Genomic DNA, 20,267 nt, shown 5'->3' on the forward strand with positions numbered 1-20,267 from the left:
ATTTTGAAGGATGATGATCCTATATATACCTTTTTCGGTATTTTGGAAAAATTTAACAAGATCAGTGGATTAACTAATGCAGACAAGACAGGAAAAGTGGAATGGATTGCCAGAGTCAGTTGTAAGTGCTTTGTCTGGTTTGAGTGTGGAGGATTCATATCTGAGAAGTGGGATTAGTGGGACCTGTTACAGGAACGGAAATGAACCAGTGGATATGTTTACAAATCATAGAAGTATTTGAAAGAAGAAGAATGAAATTGTACCACTGATAGAGTTCATTTGCCCGAAAATTGTTGGCATAAGTGAGACATGGTTGAATGAGGATGACATTCTGACAGGAACAGAGATTGAGGGATATGTAGTCTTTTGTGAAGACAAATAAGACAAAAAGGGAGAGAGAGGAGTGTTACTGATGATGGCAAAGGAGTTGTACAGATCTGGAGTGGAGATGCAAAGAGTAAATATCGTCCTGATATTGACTGTCCTGCTTGTTTGGCAGTAGTAGGAGTTTGCAACTGCATATCAGTCAATATCAGATATACAAACACAAGGATTACATCTGGTTCCACCAATACAGCCACTCAGGACTTGCTGACCATGCTTTAGACACCCACCACAGGATATGATAGAAAAAGGCCACTATTATATCACAGCAAATACAAGTATGAAAGACTATTCATTGAATCTGTTTCAGCTATGAAAAACTTTCCAAATCTCAACAAATTTGGATGCATGAGACCGCCCCAAATTTGGGAAGCATACATTATAAGATCATCAGCCCAAGGCCAAGCAACCCAATTTAGCCCACTGGGGGTACCATTTAGGACTCTAGGCCTGACTTCTGTTGTCTTTATTCAACCTCATTTGCTTAGTGTTATTGCCTGCATGCACATATTATATATATGGCTTTTAATATACACATAGCTTTTAATATTCTAGTATACATTGTCATTTCCTGAAAAATTAAAAGCTATGTGTAACCAACATACAAGCTTATCTACAAGAGACTATCATTGGTTTCAAAATGAGAGAGAGACATGCATGAAGGTGCACACAAAGAAAAATTGAGTTATAAGTTTTAAATGTGTTTGTATTTAATTTTTTAAAATTTTCTTGCTTATTATAAATACAGTAAATAACATAACATTTTCCAAAATACCATTTTTTAATATTTTTTTTATAATTAAACATTACTTTGCCAAACTTACGTTTTGTCATGCTTGTAACAAAGAACCCTGATGTGTTGGAAAAAAGTTATATTTTGAAATGCTATATTTTAACACATATACAAATAAATACAAGTAAATATAAAATTTATAAGCTATTTAATCTAACATAAAAACCCTTACAGGATGTTGATTGAGGAGTCTTGTTCAATGATAAGGAATACACATGAATGAGAATACATATGAAAATAGCCAAAATTGTACATCATACATTTATTTCTCCTCATAGATCTCTACCAGAATGTATAAAATCAAGTTCCAGCATATGGTTTTTATGTGCCAAGGTTAAATCTTACCATGTATAAATGGAAAAGAATGAATAGAGATGGATGTAAGTATAACATAACATCCAATAACAAAATCAATGTCATCGGATGTTATAATTAATTATAAATAATATTATATGGAGCTAATAGCAAAGAAATTGTAATATAAAATTATACAAAATAAAATAAAACCATTTGTGCTCTAATTAATATGTCTAATTTCTTGCAGCTCTGAAAGATAATTTTAAGACTGAAGGATATACTATTGGCATCACTTATCAAAATACAATTATTTTATTGAGGTTCTCAAATCACTGTTTCTTTTCAATATCAAATGAAAACATCTTATTTTCTGATGATGCAAAACTGGATAGGGTAATAGTTGATAAAGATGATGTAGATATATTTGCAAGATGATTTAAATCCATTGACATTGTGGGCAAAGGATAATGGTTATCAATTTAATGTTGCAAAATGTAAGGTTAAGCAATTTGGGTTGAAAAGGTTATATTATATACTGTGTATCACATTGATAGCACTGGATTGCAGGAAATTGATGAGACTAAGGACTTGGAAGTAATGGTGGACAGACAGCTCAAGTTCAGAAGACATATTGTGAAAGTTTTTCGAAGGATTACTTGGATGTTGAAAAAAAAATACACACTACTGAGTTAAGATAGGGAGGCTATTATCCCTCTTTATAAGGCTATGATTTGGCTATATCTTGACTACTGTGCATTGATTTGGTTACCTAGGTTTTTGTAGATAAAGTCATGCATAGGATTCAAAGACAAGTGTCCAAGCTGGTGACAGGTCTGTGGAATGCTTTCTATTAGTCTAGGTTGAAGGTGCATGTGTGCTGCAAAGTTTAGTTGCTAGGCAGAAAAGAGGTGATGTGATAGAAACTTATAAGTTATTAAAGAGGTTCTGTAAGATTGAAATAAAAAGGTGATTTTTAAATAGATGACAAAAAAGTGAGAAAATTAGGAGTCACCCCTGGAATTGTGTAAGAATCTTTCTTTTAAGGTTACACGGTGATCAGCATTCATATTTACAAATTTAGGGACACACGTGTTGAAATGATTATTTTACTTATTATTAAAAATAAAATAACACTTGACATTTCGACCCCTGTATTGAGGTCATCATCAGAAAGATACATGTGTATAGGAAACCAAGCTACATGCTCTTGCACACTATAAAGGAGGTAAATTAAATCTATGCTGTTAATTGAGCTTTTTTTTATCCTGACCTCTAGTGATAAAAAAACAAAAAAAACTTCACGACTTCTTGTATTGAGATTTTTCTTTGGCTTGTTCTGGTCGCTAAAGGTTGCAAATGGGTCTTCCACATTCTTGGAATGGTTAGACCATCATTTTTGTTCAGATTTGGATTATGTTTAAGCATTTTACATGCTTTAAATTTCCTCTTGAACAAGGTTTTGGTGTGGGTGTAGGGACTCGGTACCTTTCCAATCAATTCTGTGGTATGTTTGGAGTGTGTGGTCAGAAAGGCCGGTTTTTCCAAAATGGAGGTATTTAATGTGTCGTTTGTGTTCATCCTTCCTAATTGGGATGGTTCGCCCTGTTTCCCCCTACGTATGGTAGGTTACATGTGCATTGTATTTTGTAAACCCCCCCTGGACGGGCTAGACACCTACTCAGTTCTTCCAAAGATCCCCTTCCATACCTAGCCCACCCAGGGGTTTACAAAATACAATGCACATGTAACCTACCATACGTAAGAGAAACAGGGCGAACCATCCTGATTAGGAAGGATGAACACAAACGACACATTAAATACCTCCATTTTGGAAGAACCGGCCTTTCTGACCACACACTCCAAACATACCACAGAATTGATTGGAAAGGCACCAAGTCTCTACATTGCCCCAAAACCTGGTTTGAGAGGAAATTTAAGGAAGCATGTGAAATGCTGAAACATAATCCAAATTTGAACAAAAACGATGGTCTAACCATTCCAAGAATGTGGAGGATCCATTTGCAACCTTTATAGTAACCAGAACAAGCCAAAGAAAAATCTCAGTACAAGAAGACTTGAACAATACAACTTGAACTGTACAAGTCGAGAAGAAATCGTAGTATAACAATCTGAACTGTACAAATCCAGAAGAATCTTAGTACAGGAGGACTAGCAGAGTTATTGCAGTTTTTTTATTTATTTTATTTATTTATTTTTATTACTAGAGGTCAGGCTAAGAAAAAGATCAATTAACAGTGTAGATTTAATTTACCTTTATCGAGTGCAAGAGCATGTAGCTTGGTTTCCTATACACATGTATCTCCCTAATGATGACCTCAATACAGGGGTCGAAACGTCAAGCTTTATTTTATTTTTAATAATAAGTAAAATAATCATTTCAACATGATTATTAAAGTGTGTTTTGTGTCCCTAAATTCGTAAATATGAATTGTGTAAGAATGTTGTTAGTAAGTGCATAGATAGATTTTTTTTTGGCCTGGAGAGTTGTGAATGAGTGGAATGAGTTGCTAGAATTAGTTGCAAGTGTCATGACAGTGAAGAAGTTTAAAGAGAGATATGATAGGTAATTGTGTGCATAAAGATTAGTGTGGATCTCCCAAAATGAGTTTTCTAACTCCATGGAGATATCCATATAACACTAATAATAATCTTGCTATATATTCGAAAACATCTGTTCTCCAATAATGCTCTGTCACAACAGAGGTGTCTGAAGCTGTTTGCAAATTTTTACTGATACATATAACTGAAAAATGTATACCATCACACACACACTGGTGGTTCGATCAACTCGCAGAACTATTTTTTTATTTTTTAAACTATGTTTATTTGAATGGTCTAAATGACTTTACACCATTGAAATAAATGTAACAAGAGAAATGAAGGAAAGAGAAAAAATCAAGTTGATGATCACAAAACCTTATTTTGCTGTTCACACAACTGTACAACATTCTCACAGTATCTCTCATACCTTGCCTTGAGCTCGCTCACTGTCATAGCACCCACAACAGACTCTGGCAGCTTATTCCACTCATTTACCACTCTAAAAGTAAAGAACCCAGCTCTAACACCCCTGCTAACCATGCTCTTGCCCAGCTTCCATGGGTGTCCCCCTAGTTCTCCCACCACCAGTCCTGATCTCAAAAATATCATCTGAATTAATCCTATAGAATCCTTTTAGCAATTTGAATGTCTCAATCATATCTCCCCTTTTCCGCCTATCAACTAGTTTCTGCAACCCACAAATCTTCAACCTGTTCTCATATGGTTCATTCCATAGACCTGCTATCATCTTAGTCACTCGCCTCTGGATCCTCTCCACCTCCTCCCCATCAAGAAGGAACCGAGGTGACCAAATCTGGGCACAGTAGTCGAGATGAGGTCTTATCAGGGCTCGGTACAGAGGTACAATAACTTGCTTGTCTCTGCTCGTCAAGGTATTTTTCAACAACCAAGTGAGTTGATGAGCTGATTTAGCTACTTTCGCAACGTGCCCCCTAAATGTCATCTCCCTATTATATACTAGTTAAATTATTTATCACTTCTTAACTCATGAATTTAATTGTCACACCTTATATTTAGCTTAAATGTCCAAATTTTGGATCTTTTATAAAACAGCTTTAGCAATCATAATGAATCAATTCAATATTAAAAATGATGTAATATTTTTTTAATATCATATGGAAACAATTTAGAACAGCTTACCTCAAAAGCTAACTGTTCTTTGATGCTTTTTCTCCTTTTGGTAAGCCATGGTTTGGGACTTGAGCGTACAGGCAATGATGACAGGGATGAATCTTTTTCTACGTTAACAGTTTTGGAAACCTCCTTATTACGTTCCAAAGCAATGGCTTCTTTTGTTGCATTAAAAGTCATTCTTCCAAATGGACTTTGTGATCTTGCTGGACTAGCTGTTCTAAATTTTGTAAATGGACTCTGACTTCTTATAAGAGGACTTTCAGACCGTTTGTTAACTGAACTCTGCATAGTGAATGTTTCCTTAATATTTTTTTTATTTTCTTTCTCAGTACATGTATTACTTCCTGAATGATGTACTTTTGCAGAATTATTTTGTTTTGTGAAATCTCTAGTCGACGGACTAGTAACACTTTGAACTGAAGCAGCATTACCATTTGTTTCTTTTACAGCTATGGATTTTTTATTTGGAGATGACTGAGATTTACTCTGTTTATCTAAAATATCACCTACAGTTCTCACATCAGTTTTGTGTTCACTAACCACAGTCCCTTTTAAAGTTTCCAGCTTATCTGAACTCTTGCTATTTTCAGATTTTGAGTGTGTGATTTCAGCAAGTTCCTGAGTACTACTTCTTTCACTGCTCTTTTGTTTCAATACTGCAAGTTCTCCCATGCTGCCAGTATTACTGCAATCACTACTTAAACTATCGGTACTTTCTTGTCGTATGTACAGCTCTGGACTGGAATTAACTGGAAATTCTGCTGTACTAATGCTACTTTTATTACTCCCAATGCTGTCACTGCTTTCTTGTCGTATGTACAGCTCTGGACTGGAATTAACTGGAAATTCTTCTGTACTAATGCTACTTTTATTACTCCCAATGCTGTCACTGCTTTCTTGTCTAATATATGGTTTTGGACTTGAATAAAGTGAAAGTTCTCTTGTACTGCTGCTAGTGCTGCTTTTACTACTGAGACTGTCACTGCTTTCTTCTCTTGTGTATTTGGAACTTGATGTGGCTGGAAGCTCTTTACTGCTACCACTATTACTTCCAATACTAGAATCAGATAAACTTTCGGAAATTTTCTTTAGTTGTCTATTTTGTTTTAATTTTTTTGAATCTAACTGGTTATTATCAGGAATCGTTTTTGCTAGTTCTATTTTCTTATCATGATGTGTATTTATTTTCGTGTTGCTCATAACTTGGGTGGTTTGTTGTGCAGGAGGATCATTTTCACTGGAAATATGTTCAGTTTGTTTATTTAATGATGAAGTAATTTTTTTTGATAAGTTTGTAATTTCTAATGGTTTTTCATCACTCACTGATAGTTTTTTCGTTTTGTCTTTATCCACCGCTGATGCCTGAATGTCAGTTTTATCAACAACAGATACCTCTGTTCTTTTTGAACTGTAAGATTGAAACTGACTGTTAGTTTTAACTTTTAACTCTGAATTTTGGGTTTCTGTTTTGACTGAACTATGCAATCTTTCCAAGACTGGACTTTCAATTCTTTCCAAAACTGGGCTCTGTGTTCCTGCTTTGACTGGACTTTCAATTCTTTCCAAAACTGGGCTTTGTGTTCCTGCTTTGACTGGACTTTCAATTCTTTCCAAAACTGGGCTTTGTGTTTCTGTTTTGACTGAACTATGCAATCTTTCCAAGACTGGACTTTGTGTTCCTGCTTTAACTGGATTTTCAATTCTTTCCAAAACTGGACTTTGTGTTACTGCTTTAACTGGACTTTCGATTCTCTCCAAAACTAGGCTCTGCATTCCTGCTTTGACTGGACTTTCAATTCTTTCCAAAACTGGGCTTTGTGTTACTGCTTTAACTGGACTTTCAATTCTTTCCAAAACTGGGCTCTGCATTCCTGCTTTGACTGGACTTTCAATTCTTTCCAAAACTGGGCTTTGTGTTACTGCTTTAACCGGACTTTCAATTCTTTCCAAAACTGGACTTTGTGTTCCTGCTTTGACTGGACTTTCAACTCTTTCCAAAACTGGATTATGGGTCCCTAGACTGAGTAAACTTTCCCCTTCATTTCCTAAACTATGTGCTATAGTTTCTTTCACATCATTCTGCTTTCTATCATCCATAAGAATTTCCTTATGTTTCACAATTGTCATTTTGCCCTTTTTTTTTTCTGAAATTTGAATTTTGCTTTCCTGAAATGAATCATTCACATCAGTTTCTTTTATTTTGGATACCTCAAAGGTTTTATTAGCTTTTAATTCTTCTGCAGGATCTTTAAACTTCTGACTTTCATGTTTGAGTTCAGCAGATTCTTCTTCTCTCTTAGAAGGAACTGCTACTTTTGCTTTCAAGTTTGGTTCATTTGGAGATCTAATTTGGGTAGATTCCTTAATTAAGGAAAATGGTTTTACCTCTACAGATATCATGGGCTTTTGATTTTCGACATTATCAGTTATTTCCACTAAACTAGATGTCTGTTCTGCATTTTCCTCTAACAATGACATTTCTAATTGAAGGTTATGAGGCACATGCTTAGCCTCTATTTTTGCTTCTTTTTCTATTGTCTGTGAAGTTGTCTCAAATGTTTTCCATTCCTCAATTTCTTGCGACTCCGATGCATTAGTCAATGAGCTTTCAGGATGCATTTCATTTGTTGAAATTTTCATGCTCGTTTTGTTTGATTTTAACTGGGCATGACAATGATTTACTTTAGATTGTTCTTCTTTCAATTCTTCAGGGTTAACAATAAATGTAGCTGCAGATGTTCCAACACCCAACTTATTAATAACAGTGTCCTTCACAGCTGTAAATGTTTTTTTTATTATATCAACAGGACTACCTTTCTTTGGAAATTCTGCTACAGATGTGTCATTTTTGCCTTCTGTTTGTACTTCTACTTTCATTTTATTATCTTGCATATAGCTCACACTATTATCCGAATTCTCATTTTGTTCCCCCATGCCATAATTAAAATAGTTGCAATTATCTTCAGTAGGGTCAAGTTTTTTTCCCATTTTAATTTTTCCCTCCTTTCTAAGTGCAGCAAGTTTACTCAAGAATCCTGTTGATGTTCTTCGTTGATTTTGATTTTCAGATGTTTCTTTGCTTAAGTCTTCTGATGATGTGTACTGAAGAGGAACAAATATATCTTTCTGATTATCTGAAGGTGCTGTAGGAAATAAAGTTTTATCATAATTGTGTCCATAAAGATTGTCAGTTAGGGAAGTTGCAACAGGTGTATCTTGAATTTTTTCTGTGGAGATACTTTCCTGAGGATATGTTTGAGAATCACTTTTAGAATTATGTTCCTCAACTGTCTTTAATAAAATATCAGGTTTCTGAAAATCATTTTGTATCTCCTCTTTATATTCTTCAAATGTATCCTGGGTTTCATCACCATCATTCCAAGGAATGTTATCATCATCATCATCATCATCCCATGTTTCCTGATCATCATACTGAAAATCACTTCTATCATCTGTTAAAGGTGTTTGAAATCCCTGCAGGTCCTCTTTTCCATCACTGTAATCTGGACTCTGAAAACCCATTTTACTCTGATTAGGAGTCTTATCTAGGCTATTTATTTTATATAAATGAGATCGAGGAAGTGCTCCATCTTGGTTTTCTACCCCTTCTCCAGGTCCCCAGATGCGCATGAGAAAAGGTTTAAGTGTAGCTTTTGTCAATTCAGCATAAGCCATTTCTACATTACCCTGGTTAGCAGTAAGAGATGCAACAATTTCCTTACGAGAAAAGCTGCCTCGAGCACTCAGTTCTAAAAACTGCAAAAGAGGGAAATATATAGATTTAGTTAATTAACATTTCAAGCTCTTGAAAACATATACATTTGCCTTAGTCTAGAAAAAAATTACCAATTCACAACTATAAAACAGAAACACCATTTCATATAATTTATATGACATTGTTCCTTGTTTCCCACACTGGAAAAAGTACTTTGTCAGTTAATATAAATATTCAGAAGTGTGATCTTGATAATTTCATTCTCTTTCTCTCACTCTGTTATATATATATATATATAAGGTGATGATTATGATGATGAACAGCCTATTTTTCTACCCACTGTAGGGTGAAAGCCTCTCCCATTGCAAGAGGTTTGGGTCTACTACTCCCATGGTGACCCAGTCCATATTGGGAGAGTATATCTATACTTGGGTGAAGGAACGTATGAAGGTGGAAGGCAATCACAAACATCCATGGCAAGCGGGATTCGAACGTGCAGCCTATTGGCTGCAGAGCAGATACGCTAACTACTCGGCCAACCAGGCCAGCATATATAAGTTACCTGAGGCAAATAAGGCCCAGTGTCTAATAAAGCCCATTTAAAAAAAATCACATTTAAGGTAAGTTGCACCGGTTTGGTTTCTTACACATGCGCACACACACGCGCGCGCGCGCACGCACGCACGCACACACACACGCACACACACACACACACACACACACACACACAGAGGATGCAATAAGCAATAGCAAATCAGTGGCTCCATACTGTCTAGCAACTGTATTGTGTCAATTTGACCTAGACCTTTGTGGGAAGTGGTTGTGTCCTCCCGTTTAATAATATTATGCTGCAATAATTCATAAGTTTTAATTAAAAATATTGTTATTTTTGCATTGTTTTTATATTTAAATTGTTCTTTCAACATTCAGTTTTATGATAAGAAATGTTTTAATTGATTTGAATTCATATTTTATGTGAAAATAGATGTGATCTAATCTAGTTTGCGGCAGTTAATAAGGCCCAGTAAATTTATTGATGGGCCTTATTAAACTGCTATAATTTACGATTTTATTTTTTGGTGATTGCTCATAATAACTTAGTTACTTATTTTTTTGCTAAAGGCCTCTGAAAATATCAGAAGTTAAGAAGAAATGGGGTTTTTGAACTGATGAAAGACTAGAAGAAGATATGAAAGCTGTGCAAAGAGGACAACTATCACAACGTGCAGCATCAGAATGCTATGGAGTACCTAGAAGAACATTGAGGAAGGAATCATTTAAAGACAAAGACGATGACAAAAAGATTAGGAAGAAATACTGTGCTAATAAAAGAACAGGAGAAGAACTTGGTAGAAAGAATAGTAAAGTTTGCTTTAATTGGCGTCCCTTTAACTCCAAAAGCTATACACAGGCAAACTTTTATATTTTGTGAACAAAATGAAATTAGAAATAACTTCAATAAAGAAAGTGGCCTTGCAGGAAAAGATTGGTTGAAGTTATTTTTAAAGAGAAACCCAACAATTTCTAAACGTAAAGCCCAATTTTTGAATCCTGCTCGAGCTCAAAAACTAAATAAAGCCATAGCAAAGCAGCACTTTGATGTAGTCGAGAAGCTTTATGAGAGTTGGACATTAATAATCATCCAGAATGCCTCTACAACATGGATGAGAAGGGATGTCATCTTACAATACATAATCAGTAGGCAGTCTTAGTGCAAAAAAGTACTCGAAGAGTACATATGGTCGCTTCAGAACATGCCGAGAATGTCACTGTTGTTGGTTGTGTAAATGCAATAGGGTCTACTATTCCCCCTATGATTGTCTTCAAAGGTAAAAGGCACAAGCCTGAGTTCAATGATAATTTACTTCCTGGAAGTTTAGTAAGAATGGTACCAAAGGGGAGCATGACTACAACGTTATTCATTGACTTCATTAACCATCATGGAAAAAATAAAGCTCCTGGAAAATGACTCCTGATTTTTGATGGGACGTCATCGCACTTAGATTATTTCATAGTTGACGCTGCAGAGAATAATAATATTTTGCTGTACTGCCTTCCTTCAAACACCACTCACAAACTACAGCCTCCAGACAAAGCTGTCTACCGATCATTCGAGCATCATTGAGATCAAGAACTCATGATGTTCATGTACCAAAACCCTCATAGAAGACTGACCAAAGCATGTTTTAATATAATTCTCAGTAAAGTCTGGTCAAAGTGTATGACCCACAGTAATATCATCAGTGGATTCAGAGCAACGGGCCTGTATCCATTTAACCCTGACAGCATTAATGAGGAAGCATTTGCACCATCTGTATTAACTGAAATTTCTGAGCCGCAATCTCAAAGTGTGAGAGCTGAAGAGGATCCTCAAGATATTTCACCAATTCCAACTACTTCCAGGTTGAATGTTAGCAAGCGTCCAATTATCTACAACTCCAACTTTTCTAACACCGAGCCCAAGTCTTATGTCTATCAGCCAAGACATCAACATCGTCCATTTCGACTCCACTTCTCAACATCTTCGGATTCTAGCAATGAGGAGGCCGCATCAGAAACAGTACCTGTAAGAACATGTCCTAATCCTCCATCTTGTGATTCAGATAACTCTGATGATGATATTCCATTGGCAAATCTAAAAACAAAGAACTCTTTGAAGTCATCATTTCAGGAGTTAACGGCAACGCCAAATTATGCAGTTGTAAAGGCAACACCATGAAGAAAAGAGTTAAATTATAAGGGCCAGAGAGTGACCAAAGATCTTTTCAAAGAAAAGGATAGTAAGAAAGAGAGGGCTGCCACTAAAAAATGGGAAGAACTAAAAAAATAAATAAATAAAGGAACAAACAGAGTGTCAAAAGAGAGGTGGTATTGCCATGGATGCAGAGAAGAAAAGGTTGCTGATATGAGGCAATGCACATGGTGTCTTAAATGGTACCATGAAAAGTGTGTTGGTCTCACCAAAGAAGAATGTGGCATATTTGTATGCCCTTATGACTGTTCTTAAGCTAATAATTATGATTAAAATTAATAATAATTGTTATATTATTTTTTAAATATTTAATTTTGTTCAAGGGCTTTTTAAACTACTATGGTTTAATAAGGCCCACACAAGGTGTTTTTTAAAGACTTGGTTAAAATATAAATTATTGCAAGAATTGTTCTTATTTGTGTTTTTTTAATTAGTGATAATACAAACTTTAATATGAACACTGTTGTTTCAATTAATCTAAATAATTGTCTAACTTATTCAAATTTTAAATAAAGTGGGCCTTATTTGCCTCAGGTACCTTTTATTTATTTATTTTATTTATTTATTTATTTATATATATATATATATATATATATGCGCCTCCGTAGCACAATTGGAAGAACGATGGTACTTTGCACTCTTCGATTGGAAAAGGCCTGAGTTCGATTCCCGTCGTGACGGGAGGAATCTTTATATGGACTTTTTCAATTGAAGGTGAGTTAGCCGATCTCATACGGAGGTAGCAGGGTTTTTTCTCCCCGAAACTCAGATTTTTCATCCTGCATACAGACAAATCGGCCCTTCAGAACACACACAATTTACAGACAAAAGATACTTGTTGTGGTGGGCGGTGGATGGTGCTGATTGGTAGTAGAGGTTTGGTAGTGGTGAAGACTGAGAGTTGTACACTAGGTGTCCTCCTGCGATGAGTCTTCGGACTCCTTGGAGGTATCACGAATAATAATATATATATCAAAAACTTATTATTTTTTTTTTTTAAAGTCTTGAACTTCCACAAAATCAACATTTGTGAGAAATTACAACCTCAATTCTTTTAATGAAATAAAAGGAAACTTTTTTTTTAAATTTTTGCTTCCTAAATCCTTTTATTAATGCATGCTGTTAAGGTCAATAGTCTTTCAATCTTTTGGGAAGAAAAACTGTTTATGTATATTTTAATGAGTAGGAGGGAGTTTAAGAGGGGTATAACATATAATGAATATGAAAGGTGAATAATATGTGATATGTGAATATCACATATTATAATAATGATATGAGAATAATAATGGTTAGTGTAAGCCTCCTGTGATGAGTCTTTTGATTCCCTGAAGATGCCTGTGTAGTAGTCATAGTAGTGATGATAATAACAATAATAAACTTTAAGACATAACACTTCAAAGTATTGGCTTGGTTTTCTACCCTTTCTCATTATTATTATTCAAAAACATGCTTGTAAAAAGCAAAATAATTTTTGGGGGGATGGGGGGAAACAAATTGTATATAAATGGAAGAAAGAAGTTAAATATTACCAAATATTACAGAAAAAAAATTGCTCAAGTCTTAAAAGACTGGAATTTTTTTATTACTATGATGCTAACTGTTGAAGAAGTTGGTGAGAACTAGGATCCAGAAATATCTGATAAGCATTCTCTGTGATGGTGAGCATGGATCTGTTAAAGCCAAGTCAGTTTTAGCAATCTACTTACTTATTACAATAATAACCAATGCACTGAATAAGGGAGATGCATAAACAATGCAATATATAGATTCTTCAAACCAATTCTTTTATTAGATTACTATACAACATGCTGTAATTCAAGTGGAATTGGTATGGTTAGAAAAAAAAAAATAGTGAGATTAGCTCCCTGACAGGTATCAATAAGTTATGTATTAGGAAGCAGTGTCCAGGAAGAGGAAAGTCACTTGTAATGTAACTGGGTAGGGCTGTTTTAGGGGCTACTGTTGTTTAACTTAAACTTTGACCTCTCCCAATATCATTACCATTAATTTCAATGTTAATGATACTGTAAGAGTGAATGCAGATAAGCAGTTGTGTCGAACTTTGTGTCATTTACAAACTAACGATTATTATTATTCTGAAACCTCCAGAGATCCAGCCATGAAGGTTTGGAATAACAATTCACCTATTTACCATCTGCATATACACCAATCTATTAGGAAAGGAATTCCATGGTTCAATGACCCTCCATGCAAAAAAAAACCACAATCCTAATCATCACCTCCTTTTGCAACTACCAAGGATACCATCTTGTCCTTATTCTATTATATGACCTCTCCCCACCTCCTGCATATAAATACCTCTCAAAAGTTCAAATGTCTCAATCATGTCATCCCTTTATCTTTAATCAACCAAACTTTGTGATTTGCATGTCCTCAGTCTATCCTCATAACTAAAATTGTAGAGTCGTAATATCATTTTGGTTATTTGCCTCTGTATCCTCTTTAAATCCTGGTGATCAGATCCAGGCAAATAGTCCAGATGTGGCCTGATCAGGGTTTTTATACAATGGAATCACCATTGTATAAAATTCTACTTCCATTTTATACAATGGAAGAAGAGATAGGAGAGTGGTGGTGGTGGGCACAAACAAAATACTGGTGGTGGACACTAGATGGAATTGGTGTGGATGATGATGGTAGTGGCAAATCCCTGTAGTTGGTGGATTAGTAGTGGAGATGGAGAGTAGGTGCCCTTCCTCGATAAGTTTTGACTCCTTGGAGGTGTCACATAATAATAATAATAATAAGTCCATCTTAGCATTGCAGCAATCCTTTGGGTTGCCCTCACCCTTTATAACTTTTTTATAATATTTTTATCAACAATCATTCCAAGATCTTTTGTCTTATCCACATCCTTTAATAGGGATCCACAAACAGAGCATTCAGTCTCCCTTCTGTAGATCCTAAATTTCATGACCTCACATTTAGCTGCATTAAATTGATACCCCCTCCCCTTATTCATTTGTCCACCCTCTTATCTTCCTTCCACTCAATGAGCACTTTTCCAGTAGCTAACTTTCCTTGAACAGCTAGGCTAATGGAATTGTCAGTCCCTTAGTACATTCTTTCAAAATCTACAGTGAAATCCCATCTAATCTCAGCTTACTGATTTCTAGAGAACTATTTGAAACACATTCTCCTCATGCAATTCTAAGCCTTCAATCCTTCCCATCATTCTGCACTGACCACATAATGAAAGAATTCCTTTGGAAGGAGGCAGAGGTTTACAAGTGGAGTCCCTCTGGGCTCAGTACTGGGACCTATATTATTTAACCTTTATATCAAGGACATTGTCAGTGGATTGCAGGGGGGATATTCAGTTGTTTGCCGACGATGTGAAGCTGGGAAGGATTATTAGTAATAGTGCAGATGGTGGTAGTCCTGCAAGAGGATTTGAATAAGCTAGATAGATGGACAAATGAATGGGGAGGTGTTGGTTTAATGTAGCAAAATGTAAGGTCTTGAGGTTTGGGACACATCGATGGAACGCTGCATACTCTATTGGAAGAGCTATACTGGAGGAAGTAGGGGAGACAAGAGATCTGGGGTTGATGATTGATAGAAACCTGAAATTCAAGGAACATCACAAAAGTGGTGAAGGTAACACAGAAGATTGCAAATGCGCTTATATATATATATATATAGCAATAATGAGGACTCTGACCTGCGGAGATAAAAGAGTTATCATTCCATTGTATAAGATCCTGATCAGACCACACTTAGACTATTGTTCTCAGATTTGGTCCCCAGGATTTGAAGGGGATAAATTAACTGTGGAAAGGGTACAAAGGCAGATAACAAAGACAGTTTCAGGAGTGTACAATGTTAGTTATGAGGATCAGCTGAGGGAATGTGGACTGCATAGTTTGGTGGATAGAAGAAGGAGAGGTGATATGATTGAGACTTTTAAACTGTTAAGAGGTGGTTACAGGGTTGACACTGGGGAGTTCTTTTGTTTGGTTGAACAGAGGGAAGGAGTCATGACAAGGTGGGGGGGCATCCCTAGAAGTTATGAAAGGAAACTGTGAGCAAGAGGGTTGAGGAATAGTTTCTTTGTATGGAGGGTAGTTGAACTGTGGAATGCATTGCCTGATGGAGTTTTGAGAGCGAGAATAGTCAATGCATTTAAGGAGTGGTATGATAGACTTTGTGTTTCCTAGGAGGGACCTCCCACAATGAGTTGATAGACTTGTGTTTCCTAGGAAGGACCTCCCATGATGAATCTTTTGACTCCTTGCAGGCCTAAATAATAATAATAATAATTTTCCTTGGACTGTGAGTTAATCAATCTCTCTCTCATCATATTCCATTTTTGTCTTTGTTACTATACCAGTCATTTTCTTGGCATGAGTCTTATATTCTTTCTTCGTGCAACTGCTCTCCACCTGTCTCCATATTTTTTTCCACAACCTCTTTTTCATCTTCAGTTCCTGGTTGATTTCATTAGTCATCCACTTTATACAAACATTTTTATTTTTTCACTTTGGAAATGATATCTGCCATTGCTATTGATAAAAATTTATCCACTAGCCCCCAGATTTTTTAACGTACCACTGAATTATTCACCAACAAGTACTGTGTAGTAAAAGATTAAACACAAAAGATGTTTTGGATATTACATTTAAAATTGTAAATTCTGTTCGAGGAAAAGCCCTGCAACGGTGGTTATTTAAATTACAGGCATATGATGATAGGGAACTTCTGTTGTACAATAATGTTTGCTGGCTCAGCAGAAGTCATGATATAAAAAATTTTCTTGATGAAAAATGAGATATTTATCCACAATTGAGTGATAAAAGATGGTTGTTACACTTATTATTTTTAGTAGATTTCTGTATGAAATTAAGCAATTTAGATTTAGAGTTACAAGGTAGAGATAAAAATTTAATTGGCATGTTAAGTTCAATAAAAACGGTCCAACAATACTTACTTTTATTAAAGAAAAATATAAATGACCACAAATTAAGACATCTCCCATATTTATTAAACTTTTTTGAACAAAATTAAGAAATGCTTCGCTATAATTTAAAAGAATTTATTCATGAAATAGAATTAGTTGAGGAAGAAATAAATTCAAGATTTAAACATTTTAATAAAACTGAAATGATTGTATCTTTTATCAATAATCCATTTCAAGAAAACTTGAACATAACAGAAATTTCAAATAAAATTAGTGGGCTGTTTGATATAAACCAACTTGAAGTAGAACTTGAGATAATAAACATTCAGAATAGTTTACATGTAAAATCAATAAACAATAAAGTCATTTGGAAGTATGCACATGAAAAATTCCCAATATTAACTGATATTGCATGAAAAATTCTGTCATGTTTCGGATCGACATACTCGTCAGAATCCACTTTTTCAAATATAACTGTCATAAAAAATCAATTAAGAAACCAAATAATTACAAATGATCATTTGGATGATTGTCTGCGATTGGCCACTTCTTCATATCAACTTGACTATGAAAATATTGCGAGGTCCAAACAATGCCAAATTTCACATTAATGTTTTTTTTTTTTTTTTTTTTTTTTTTTTTTTTGAATCAACCAGCATTTCCTGTAACTTGTGAGTTTATAACCAATCTGTTGTTTTTTCTAACTTTGGTTTTCCAAAATAGAGAAATAAATATTTTATTACAATATATATATTTTTTTTTTTTGTTGTATTAAAATATTTGTTCTATTAAAATAATTAAAAGTGATAAATAAATTTTTAAATACACAAATAAAGTTTTTAGCTGTGTATTTTTTTAGTTGTTTATTTGTGAGTAATCAGATATCAGGTTGGGGGAACGAGTTCTATATAAGAGAGCAGATCGTCGAATAACTTTTTGTAGAAAGGTAGCTCGCGTAGTAAAAAAGGTTGAACACCACTGTCCTAGACCTACCTGATGTATACTAGGTCCCTTGCAGCTGTAAGCTGTCCTATTTTGGCCAAACAGGCATGACAGCGAATATCAGAACACAAGGACTACATCCGTTTTCACCAGTATAGCTACTCTGGTCTTGCAGACCATGCTCTGGGTACATGCCACAGAATACGGTGGAAGAAAGCCAAAATAATTTCAAATTTGAACATGCTACACCGTAGCAAGTTCAAATTTGAAAGACTTTTCATGGAAATAGCCTTAGTCCTAAGAAACATGCCAAACCTCAACAAATTTGGTTGCATGAGACTGCCCCAAATTTGGGAGACGTACATCAGGAGACCTTCAGCCCAATGCCCGAGAATACCTACATAGTCTGCTAGGGGGGACCCATCAGAACTTTTAGGAGAAACAATAGCTTCCTCGCTTCTTACTGTGTGTAGTGCCTGTGTGCACATGTTTATTTTAAGTTGCTTTGAAGATGGCAACATGACATTGCCGAAATATTGGAAATATATATTAAAGTTTAATTTATATTCTAGTTGTGAATTCCTGAAGTTAATTAAAAATCATGTATAACCAACATATAAGCCTTCCTACGAGAAGAAGATCTATCTATATTATTATTATTATACAGGTTCTTCCATGGAGTCTGAAGACTCATTACAGGAGACCCAATCTATCCATAAAATCTATCATAACCTCTCCTTGAACCCATTAACAAATAACGTGCTCACAACTGACTCTGGAAACCCATTCCACTCGTTCAGAATTCTCCAAGCAAAATTTCTAGTCATCACATCCCTACTAACCACATCTTTATTCAACTTCCAGGTGTTAGATCCTAAATGAAGGAATCTTGGAAAGAAATTATTCATTTGGAATCTAACATATAAAACTTGCTGACCTGCACATCATCTGTAATTAAAAGTGAAACTTCTTCACTTTATGTGAAATTTGTATTCTTTATTTCATGTGCATTATATTTAGGCTGATGTGATTATATTAAGATTTCATTTTAAAGTATGTCTAAAAAAAGAGAGATAATCTGATTTAAATTTAAGCCTCACTTAAGCTATGTAATATTTACTGTGAGTCATCTAAAAAGTTGCTAAGTAATAATTCCTGGAAGGCATAAAGCTACACGTGTACAGCATAATGCTAGCGGCTATAGTTTACTCGGAAAATTACGTTGCCATGTTTTCTGTGAATCCAAGTATAACAGCGTCGTAAAAGAGAAGCATGAACCCCAAAGGGGTGAAAAGATAAGGGCCGTGTGCAAAAAGGGGACTGAGAAAAGAGGGCGCTCTATAGAAGAATATAAGGGGTTGAGCCTGTATCGGGACTCTCTCGTCGTATTGTTTCCTGTTTTGGTGGTTCGGAAGTTAGCGGGCAGCTCCGTGTAAGGGGGGGGGGGGTGAAGTCTGTGATAAGATGTTGGACAGCGAGCATTCTTAAAAATGAAGTAGGATTCTATGCTAAGCTGAAGGTAAAAGTGCCAGTGCTAGCAGAATCAAGCTGTCTCTGAAAAGTCCCATCGAGTTGTTCCGGAAATGCAAAGATTTGAGTCAGTTTTTCGGCAGAAGGAATGAAGATTGCGTAACCCCTACATTGCCGTATGGTCAGTCAACAGATGAGAAGTATCCAGACATACATGTGGTGCAGAATGACGCGGAAAAAGCTGGGTAAGGTGCAATTACTCTAATTTTGTGTGAAAGTTCATTAGAAGAGAGAAGATTGTTTACGAATGTGAAATTAAGAACTGTATTCTAAAGAACTCTGTGGACAGTCTCTATTTAGAATGTTAACCTCCTTCAAGAGTAAGAACTGTTTGGAAGAGATCTTTTGTAATTTTGTATGTGATAGGAATAACTTGATGCGATAAGAATAGTAGAATTTAGTATCCCAGTAACATTTGAATGTTTGTTAGTTTTCTCTTGCGAGTAATACTACTGAAAGATATTTAGCATAACTTCATATCATTTGCCATATATCCCAATGTGCAGTTACTGTGTTTAGCATTCCTTATAAGATTTAATTAGTTTAGAATGTGTTAATCTCTTAGTTCGAATTTTATTTAGTATTGAGCATAATTGAGTATATGAATTTTGTATTGCGTTTTAGATATTCCAATAAACATGTCATATTTACCTGAACCTGAGTCATACCTGATTACGATTCCAACTTACCACTTATAAAAATAGAACCTATTTTGGCGGGAAGGATTTAGAGAGTGAATATAATAATAGATTTAGGTCACGACTGCAATAATCTGAATCTATATGGAAGTTTAAATAAGATATTGTGTAAGAAAGCTAAGAATCTAGTATTGTCTCCCTGAGTAAGGATCTTTTCTACTATAGGATACTGGCTGGCGCAACAAAATATAAATTCACCAGTATCTGAAGAGGAAACAATCCTAGATATAAGAATGAGATTAAAGTAAGAGAAGAAAGAATAAATAACGAAAGCTAAATATATAACAATAGAGCAGCAGGTAGGATGTTGATTGTATAAAGTTTTAGGTAAGAAAGGATAGATTTAAGTAAACAACAAATTAAGCATAAATCATAAAGTAAATCATGTATAGAATATAGAAACATCGATATAACAATGGCGCAGACGACAAGATGTGATTAGGGGCCCTTAAAATTAAGGTTAATAGGGAATAATCACTATAATTTGGTTTTGGATTCATATAAGGCAATCAGGCATT

At 35.1% G+C, this 20,267-nt stretch overlaps 1 protein-coding gene across 5 annotated transcripts in view; it reads right to left on the minus strand.

The window, feature by feature from the left end:
• Nucleotides 1–20,267, minus strand: part of LOC150103285 (uncharacterized) — a 454,389-nt gene that overhangs the window by 209,563 nt on the left and 224,559 nt on the right. For all 5 annotated transcript variants that reach the window (XR_016548822.1, XM_090397913.1, XM_090397914.1 and 2 more), the window contains exon 13: nt 5,198–8,947. Coding sequence is in view for 4 of the 5 variants with exons in the window: in XM_090397913.1 (XP_090254039.1) it covers nt 5,198–8,947 (3,750 nt within the window). In the remaining variant the exon portion in view is untranslated. The remainder of the gene's footprint in view (nt 1–5,197; nt 8,948–20,267) is intronic.

This window comes from Typopeltis vanoorti, chromosome 9, assembly GCF_054136105.1.
Source record: "Typopeltis vanoorti isolate ZY-2024b chromosome 9, IOZ_Tvanoo_1.0, whole genome shotgun sequence".
In the NCBI taxonomy this organism is placed as follows: Eukaryota; Metazoa; Arthropoda; class Arachnida; order Uropygi; family Thelyphonidae; genus Typopeltis; species Typopeltis vanoorti.